Below are 9,275 nucleotides of genomic sequence, written 5' to 3' on the forward strand. Positions count from 1 at the left end.
GCTTTTTTATTTGTATCCAAAAGCATAGCTGAAATGCAGAAATCTGGGTTAAGTTTCAGCATCCTTAAGACTGAGCTTTGCAGGTATTTTACTTTTATTGAAGAATGAAAATGATCATGTCTAATTTGGGAACAACACAAAGCAGAAAAAAGGTCACACTAAAAAAAAAAAAAACAAACTCACATCGGGAAGAAAGCTTATTCCTGATGTGTTTTGGACCAAACTCCATTCTGGTGCCAACTTTGGAAAGAAATTAGTAACAGCTCCCATCAAGGAAAAAAAAGTAATTTTGTCCTACCTTCATCAGAAGGGCCTTTTCATTCTCAGCAACACTCGTCCAGAGTCGAGTAACCTGGTGGATCTCCGAGTTGAGAAACTGGTTCTGGGTTTTGTATGCCTCAATATCATCCTGCCACAAAGCAAAACAGTCATGCAGGAAGAGTTCTTGAGGGTCTTGGAATCCCCTCCCAGTTCAGGGACCTCAGGTGTGGATTGTGTTAAGGACAAGAAAATATCTCAACAATTTTGTGTTCTGGGGAGAAGACAGGACTCCCCAAGACAAATATTGTCTACGAAGGAAATCAAGGCACAAGATTAAATAGGAATGTCATGCATAGTCAGGACACTTGAAAATGCCAAGTGCACTGCATGTGCGTGCTTAGAAAACACAGAGACATCCTGGTAATAAAAAGCTAGAGAAGCACCTAAGTGTGATAAAGAATATATGTGTTTTCTCCTATTTTTTTGAAAAACTGACACGAATCTCATCCCCATGACTGGCAGCAAAAACAAACACTCCCCCACAATGCAGTAAGCGGCTCTTTTGGCAATTCTCCACCCCACGCTAACTGGTCATTATAACTATGCATATAGTGACATACAACAGGTTGGATGTGAAAGACCCAGGATGTACAGGGAAACTGTTTTCAAGAGGGAAACACAGGGGAACAAAGCTAGTGAACGCAGCAAGTAATACTGCAGCTGTGAAACAAAAGAAGAGTGAAGAAAGAGGCAGGCACTGAATAGTGACACAAAGTGAAACGGGCTCTGACTGAAGCTGACCCAGATGCTTTTGAGAGCCCTATTGGTATCCGGTCCAGGTATCAGGTATCAGCCCCTTCCAGTGTGCCTCTGGTTTGCAGACCAACGGAGCAACTATCAGAATTGTATTCTATGCTTCCCACAAGGAACATCTTCCCACTGAACCATAGGGCACAGAAATGGGAGCCCCCAAATGACCTGTGCCATCTCACACACCTTCAGGTGCTCAATCTCCTCCTGCTGCTTATACAATGTCTCTGCAGTGATAGTGTTTGCTTCTTGCAGGGGGTCAGAGAGCTCCCGGGCCATCTGCTCCGTCAAGGCCATGATGACTTCCTGTTTGGCATGGTTCTTCTCCATCAGAAGCTGCACGTGCTCCTTGAGTTCCTGGATGTGGCTGTCTCTCAGAGCCAGTATCTGCTCCAGTTCCTTCTTTTCTTGCTCAAGAGCTTCCAGTCGACTGGTAAGATCTGAGATTTGTCTCACTTTGTGGCGCACCAGCTCCAGCCTGTCCTTATCTTCTGTTGCAGTGAGATACATGCTAGATACTCGCTTCTCCTGCTGGGCTGCCTCCAGAGCTTTGTGGAGAAGTTTAACCAGCTCCTGGAAAGGGAATACAAAGCCATTACATCACAGTGCTGCCCAGGACAATGGCAGTACGGATGGCACAGACCCAACCAGTAATGAGTAAATACTGAAAGGTTCTCAGCATCTTGAAACTGACTCCTTTCAGAAGCAAAACTGAATCTTGACATCACAGTGCTTCCCCAGTAGAGAAGCTCTGCTATCAGAGCTGGGCCTGAAAGGTCTCTGCAGAAGGCCACAGATGACTTGACTTTAGGTGTGTTGCTAACAGACAAGCTGCTGCTCACTCTCTGAATTCTGACTTTCTACAGTCATCCTTCTTGGGAGGCCCAGCAGAGATCAGAGAAGCTGGAGATCTGGTCAGCAGTGTGGTAAAATAGGAGGGAAGGAAATAATGCAGCCTACATCTATCTGTGCTACCGGAAGGAAACGGCCGTATCCATTTTAACCTTCCCTCTGCCAGAGTCCTCCCTCACTCCATCCCACATGAAGGCAGAAAAGCTTGCCCCAGCAACATGCTGCTGATTCAGACTCTGCGATCTCAGCCGTTTAAGGAAGCAAATCAAGGGTACAACTGATTGCCCACCATGGGACCTGGCTCTCCTGCCTCTTCGAGTGGAAGAGCTACCAGCATCATTAGTGGAGAGCCTGGCATTGCTCCATGCTTGTGAAGAACAGTACCATTCAGGAGAGATAGCCTTTGCAGTGACCCATGTGCTGACTTCTACAGTCAAATCACCTCTTAATGGTGGATGACTGATCACTGTTCAAAAAGAATGACCTGCTGTTAACAGCATGACTCAGCCTGGCAATTCCTCTCAGTGTCATGGTACGTATTCAAGACTATACTTCATACATTCACTGAGCAATAGAGATGCACCAGCAAGACACCTGCAGAGCGCAGTTGTATTTATTTTATCTACCTTTTTCAGCCCACCTGCTAGCTGCACTTCATAGCAATGGCTGAAGGACTGCCCATTCTCCCTGGAAAAAAACAGGTTCATACAAAGGAGTAAGGCACATACAACAAGGAGTTTCAACTGGTCCCCAGCTGAGCACTTCTCAGCCTAACACCAAGTTATAAGGAGTCCCTGCGACCAGTCTCAGGGCCGTGCCCTTAGAAGCAGCAGACTCTTTGCCACACTTACCTTCTGTGATTTGACTTCCTCTGTGAGTGTCAGAATCTGTTGCTGTAGGACACTCACTTTATCCATTGGGTTCCTCTCCCTGGACAGTTCTTCAGGCAAGCCTGGGAAGCCACTGTTCATCCACCTGGCTTTCCTAACCCAGTTCAGCCTAGGCTCCATCCTTCCATCCTCCAGGATTCCCTCCTTAACTGAAGAGAAATAGGGTTAATTTACACAGAATTGGATTGCTGCTATGGACTCCCAAGTCTTGCTATGGCATGACTCACAACAGCTCAGCAGAGAAGACTGATACACAGGACTAGGAAAATTAATCCACAGGGTTGAAGCACAGACAGCAGGGATCAGCCACAGGTACCCCGGGAACAAACAAAGCCATGATGTTTTATGGTACCCGTTAACCCACCTTGCAACTCGCTCATCTGTCTTACACCCAGCAAATGCAAGTTACCAACATGGAGAGGTAACTTCCCAAGCATGCAGTGGAGCTGCTGAGCTTAGCCTGTAATCATGCAACAATTTAACTTCTACCTCAAAGAAATAACAGTATGGGTTGGCACCATGGATGGTATTTTTGCCGCTGCAGAAGGTTCCAGAGCTAGGAGATAGACAGGAGATAGACAGATGCAGCCTGAAGCAGAACCAAGAGTCAGTCTTGTGTCAACAACACAGGAAGGGACCTGAGACAATGTGATAGAGTTTTCATGTCCCATGACAACTTGCCACCCTCTCCCTCCCTTTCCTGCTAAGTCTGACTTTCTGCTAGAAGGCATCATACTCAGCCCAGCTCACACAGCTCAGTAACAAGCACCTGCACACCCTGCCTCCACTTCTGCCTCTTGCTCTTCATGCGGGTTCTCAGAATGCTCCTGGAATTCACTGAAGCTAAAGACATTCCCATTTTTCCCCCAGAGCTGCTTGGAGCCACAGATATTGTAGACAGTGTTTCTGAAACAAGAAGAGATCAAGACAGCATAGTGAACAGGAGAAGTCATGATCACTGCAGTCAGTGCATATTCAAACTATTCAGCACCTTACCTCTCCTTATGCCCCACCCTCCTCCCAAAACCTACGTCCTTCACGTGCTAAGAAAATGAACTGTTCATGGCACTGGTGGACCTGAGGGGAGCAAGGTTGTAACTGGTGTAAGTCAGGAAGGTGCCACAAAATCAGTACTGGCACAGCAATGTAAATCAGCTGGAGATCCTTCCTCATGTGCTTGAGCCCTGTAGGTAAATGCATCTGGCTGGCCAGAGGGATCAAAGGAAACAGTAGACCAACAACATTGCTCCCTTCTCTCTCCCCCTCCCTCTTCTCCTCCTTCACTCCCTCTGTCCCTTTCTTTAGCTCACTGCAGAAATCCCAGGGGCCAAGAAAAGCTCAGCTATCTACAGCACAGCCAAAAACTGCCACAATATTTGAAGCAGGCACAGGTCCTGTGCTCTGAACCACGTTTAATAACTTTGCCACAACAAACTCAAAAGACTTCGATGCAGTAAAGAGGTTCAGGAACAAAACTGCAATCAGACCTAGAACCAGTTTGTTACAGCTGCTGCTATCAGATATTGCCAGAAGCAGTAAGAGGTGACTTTACAGGATCATGCAGAATCACAAATGCATAAGTATTTTCTGTAAGACCTATACAGGAAAGTGAGACAGTTGGCTATCTCTATACAGGTCTTTTTCCTTCTCCTCCTGTGTTGTCCATCAGCTAAAACAAAATAAGCCCCTTGATTTGAGATCTACAAAAGACTCAGTGTCACCTACTTCCTAACTGTAAATGAAGCTGGCATTTAGATATTGTTCTCCTTTTCCCCTGCTACTGTAAGGGTCCACAGCAGAAAAGATGACATTTCTGACCACAGGGAACATACTGGCACATAAGATCAGCAGACCTTCATTCCCTGTAGTCTGCAGTTGGCATTCATCCAATGAAACCTTCCTACTTTTCTCCACCTCATGCTGCACTTTGTTTTTCCTCTGAGACAGCAACAGGTCAGGGATCTGATGAACTTAGCTGAAATCAGACACCCTACACTCATGAAGACCCAGCCTGATAGTGATAGACCCTGAGAAATGTTCACAGAACCAGGGGAGCAATAACACTTCGAAGCTGAAAAGAAGCAATTGTTATCAAGCTAGCAAAAGCAAGGCTGGGGAGGGGAGAGGACATACGATTATACTATTTTTAATCAAAGTGAGGAGAAGAGAATGCATAGCCTGCAAAATAGTAGAGGCGACTCTGATTCCCTTTGGTCTCATGGGGGATCTTTCTTCCTATTGACACCAGATTGTAGCCACAGTAGTGGTGGTAAACCAGGATAGCCAGCCTCTCCACCAAAAACATCTGGCGGGTGCCAGGCTACCTACCACACCTGTGGCCACTTACACATTTTTGTTTATATGTAAATAAGTGTCTAGGACACACTTAAGGAGATATTGATGGGGGCTGTCTTTGTGCACTAACTGCCCACAGTTTGTAACCTGTAGCCCTGATGGAGCTACACATTTCAACTGCAGATAGCAACATCACTGTAGGCAGTGGGAATATTCATATACTTGAAATTCAGCAAAAAGTAGCAAGCTGCACAGTGTCAGGCCACCTTACAGATCCAAGCACCTTTTGCTTGGAGTTCCTGCTTTAGAGAGTGCACTACATTCAAGGTCATTTGAAACTACTAGAAAGTGCTAACAGGCTTCTATCACTAGCCTACAGAGTGCAGCTCAACCTGCCTGTGTGCCCTTCCAACAGCAATGTGCAAATGAATCACAGCAGGCATGCAAACCACCACCTACACTGAAGAAAGCTTAACCAAGCCCTAGGTCTGCCACCAGGATCTTTTCTAAGAGAGCTAGATAACGTGAAATGCATTGGAACAGGGGGATGTGAAAGACTCTCTGGCAGGAAGTCTATTTTCGCCTGGAATATCCTTCAAAAAGCTGCTTTGCGGTTCTTCCACCTAGGCAAGAGTCCCACTTCACACAATACATGACAGGCAAGCAAGGCACAAAGTGGCAGGCCAGCATGTCAACTGCGCTGCAGCTCTCCTCATGCACTTACTGTATCTCTGTCCAAGGGTGCTTAAGGGAGATGTTCTGCAAAGCAGTAGATGTTTGGGGTGCTGGCAAAGATGCTGCCTTTAAACCCACTGCTTCTGTTGGTGTTTTCACAGGAGGCAGGAAGTCTTCATTGTCAACAACATCTATGTAAAAACAAACCAGGACACAGAAGCAAGTGAGCAAGACAATTCCATACCTGAGCATCTCCAACCACATGCTGTGGATTAGGAGACAGCCTATTCACATTCATCCATAATAAGGCCAGAAGTTCCAAACATTGATCAAGCATTGATAGTTGGCACTTGCATTTAAAAACCTGGCCAAAACCTCTGCTCACTTACAGATGAGGAGCACCATTCACCACTGGAGGGCTGAAAGCACAAGAAAGACTGACATACGCAACACCTACTTGTTCTGCCAGCCAGAGGTTCATTCACAAGCTGGGAGCTGCCCACAGGAAATCTGCTCTGGGTGTTGCAAAATTCCCAACGTCTCATTTGAAGCTGCTGCAGCCAGTACATCATCGCCTGTTTACTGATTGCCTAACATCACACAAAACAGGAATGGGAGGGGAGTAATCTTATCAGCATGAGACACATCCTGAAGGGCTGACCACCACTTTGCTGCCCAAGTCAGCAGAAATAAAGGCCAGCTGTGTCTAGCCTATGCTCTATCCTCTAGTCCTAACACTGATTTTGGAGGACAGAGTAAACCTTCAGCATGCCCTTAGTAACAGAACCTCAGTGGATGGCTGATCTCATTTGAAATGTTTTTTTGTTTACTATGCTCCAAGGCTAAGCAGAAATATCACGATTATTTTAGCCAGGAATAACCCACAGAGCTTCTTAATAGCAATTTTCACAGACATAAAAATATACCGTAGGTTCCTGCTGGAGCAACCATTTTAGAAAGCGAAGCTCATTTCTGTTTAGCAAATTACATGTGGACTGCAGGACTTAATTTTATTTCAGTATCCGGTTCAGCTTTTACTCTTACTCTGTTAAACAGCGGCCATCTCACAGGTAGTGGAGTCCCATTCTTGCCAAAACAATGCAAGTAATTTAGGTCCAAATGGTAGCAGTCCAGGCTGGGAGGACTAAAGTGAAACTCAAGCTAAGAGGTATCTTAGCAGAGATGTGTCTGTCCTGACTGGGAATGTTCCATGACAGCCCCCACAAGAAGATGCTGACCCTTACCTTCAAAGTAAAAACTCTGCTTGGTGTTCTGATTTCAAACACCCCTTCCCCATTGTCCACCTTGCAGTCAAAGCTGGCACTGGAGAGATCGATAGACCCCAGAGGGTTGATGTCCTGTGCAGTTCTGTAGTATAGTAAATGACAGTTGTTTTCATCGTAAAAGAACCAGCGAGACTTCCAGGTCTTGATCGGCCCCCTGACGCCCAGCTTATTTAAATAGCCACAGAGTTTTTTTCTGCATGTTTCTCTGCTAGATTTCAGCTGTACGTTTTCCAGTTCTCCAGAAGAGCAAAGCATGTCTTTTTCTTTCGCTGAGGATCCATTGCTACTGTTGTTGTCTGGATTTGACTCCACTAAACTGCCTGGAGCAGGAAGGGGACAAGATCCACTTTCTGGTCCTTTCTTCATCTCTTTCAGGAAATATACTCAGAATCAGATTGAAACAGGAAATTCTCTACGTAAATAGGTAACAGCAGATCCAGACTATATCATCATTGTTACAGAACCTGCAGCAAATGAAAAAGGAGGAATAAGCTCAGGTCTGGCATATGACAAAAAAAACCTCCCTAGCTTTCAAACTGTCCAGCCAAGGCCTCCAACTTCTACTTTTGGTCATTGCTCCCCACCTCCCTCTGCTCAAATGACCTCTGTTTTCTCCATTTTCCATTCCTAAATTAGCCTGGACTAGCAGCTGAGAAGCAGTACCACAGTCTCTTGAGTGAAAAATAAGTACAGTCTGTGGGCATGCCTAATCAATAGCAATAACCAGGGAATTTGAAGCCAGAAACAACAATGCTGAGTAACAGTTGCAGAAAACATGGCAAGTTAACAAGCTCTGGGGGGTACCCATACTTGGGTCAAGGGATTCCAGGTAAGTGTGTCCTGATATTTTCATTGAAAGTTCAGATAATATTTTAAACCTTGGTGTCTGGAGCCTTATGCAGCTTCCTTATAAATCATTTGTGTCAGTTGAGGATTACTGTTAAAAAGCCTGCATGCCATGATGTCCACCCAATAGGCCTCATATGATGGACTATGCACCAGAGAAAGTAATTCTGTGAACCTTGCAAAAGAGACTTAGTTGCTCAGTGGCTGAAGTAACCTGCTGGGTTGCCGTGAGGAATGCAATGTACAAGAGAAAAATAGAAAAATAAGACTGGAAGGATCTGTGGAGATCTCTAGTTCAACTTCCCTCTCAGAGAAGCCATAGCAAGCTACCCAAGTCCACATTCAGATGGATTTTGATCACATGCAAGGATGGAAATTCTGCCACGTTTTAAGTGCTTTCAAGTTTTTCAATTGCTCAACCATGTGGCAGGTGTGATTTTTCTGTTCAGAGCTGCAGACACCCATAGCCCTTGTATAAAGAAAGCTAACACCACTCCAGAAAAATACCTATAAATAATTTTTTGCATTTTTTTCTTAAGTAAAAACATAGTTTAAAGCTCAGTAAAAGAAAAGACTACCAGAGACTTCAGTTCAGGCACGAACATATCTGAAGCAAATACGTAAGCAAATAAATTGTTGCAGTGTTAAGTTAGTGGGAATGCAACTGCAGACACAAAACCATTGAACACGACAAGTGAATGGAGATTAATACAGTGGAGCACAGAGAGATGTTGCCTCAGCTCACGCTCTTAGGAACAACTTACCCCATGACTGCAACGTTTACCCATCCTAGCACTGGCTAAGCCCCATCATGTTTATTGCTGCCCCCCCCCCCGTTCCCACGTAAGCTTTTAAACAACTATAGATAACATTCACTCTTTTTGGAAAGCTACTGAACTTCTTTTCGTTTATTCCTCTTTTCGTTTACACCATCAATCCTGCTGCTGAATGAATTCACAAATACCAGGAACAAGCACCCTTCATGAAGGTGCTGCCTCAGCCAAGCTTCTAAAACACCTAAACACTTCACTTCCAACCTAATCTTGCCTGGCATAAAGAAACCATAATCAGGAGGAAGCAGCAGTCTCAACTCTCCCTAACAGACCCTGTGGCTTTTATGGCAGTGCTAGCATAAGGACCTCCTTTACTGTCTGAAGACTCCATCGCACTTCTACCGCTTGCCAGTGTGATGGTCCATGGGTTGACACCGTGAAGTTACAGATCAAGTAAGCATTATGGGTTCAAGTGCCATGTTATAAGAAGTCACATCAGATCTGCATCACAAAATACTCTAGCGGAGAAGATCTCACCTCCTTAAGAGAAGCAGAGAGATGCCCCTGGAAGTCGCTGTCTGCTGGAG

At 45.2% G+C, this 9,275-nt stretch overlaps 1 protein-coding gene across 1 annotated transcript in view; it reads right to left on the reverse strand.

Annotated features, from left to right (window-relative positions):
- Window positions 1-7,435, reverse strand: part of TBC1D2 (TBC1 domain family, member 2) — a 15,991-nt gene extending 8,556 nt beyond the window's left edge. Inside the window, exons 1-7 of the mRNA XM_010291486.1 lie at window positions 7,028-7,435; window positions 6,241-6,373; window positions 5,833-5,974; window positions 3,583-3,719; window positions 2,775-2,962; window positions 1,258-1,644; window positions 299-409 (exon numbers count right to left, since the gene is read on the reverse strand). Coding sequence (XP_010289788.1) covers window positions 299-409; window positions 1,258-1,644; window positions 2,775-2,962; window positions 3,583-3,719; window positions 5,833-5,974; window positions 6,241-6,373; window positions 7,028-7,435 — 1,506 coding nt within the window. The remainder of the gene's footprint in view (window positions 1-298; window positions 410-1,257; window positions 1,645-2,774; window positions 2,963-3,582; window positions 3,720-5,832; window positions 5,975-6,240; window positions 6,374-7,027) is intronic.
- Window positions 7,436-9,275: the final 1,840 nt, after the last annotated feature.

The sequence above is a fragment of the Phaethon lepturus genome, unplaced genomic scaffold, assembly GCF_000687285.1.
Source record: "Phaethon lepturus isolate BGI_N335 unplaced genomic scaffold, ASM68728v1 scaffold33707, whole genome shotgun sequence".
NCBI classification, from domain to species: Eukaryota; Metazoa; Chordata; class Aves; order Phaethontiformes; family Phaethontidae; genus Phaethon; species Phaethon lepturus.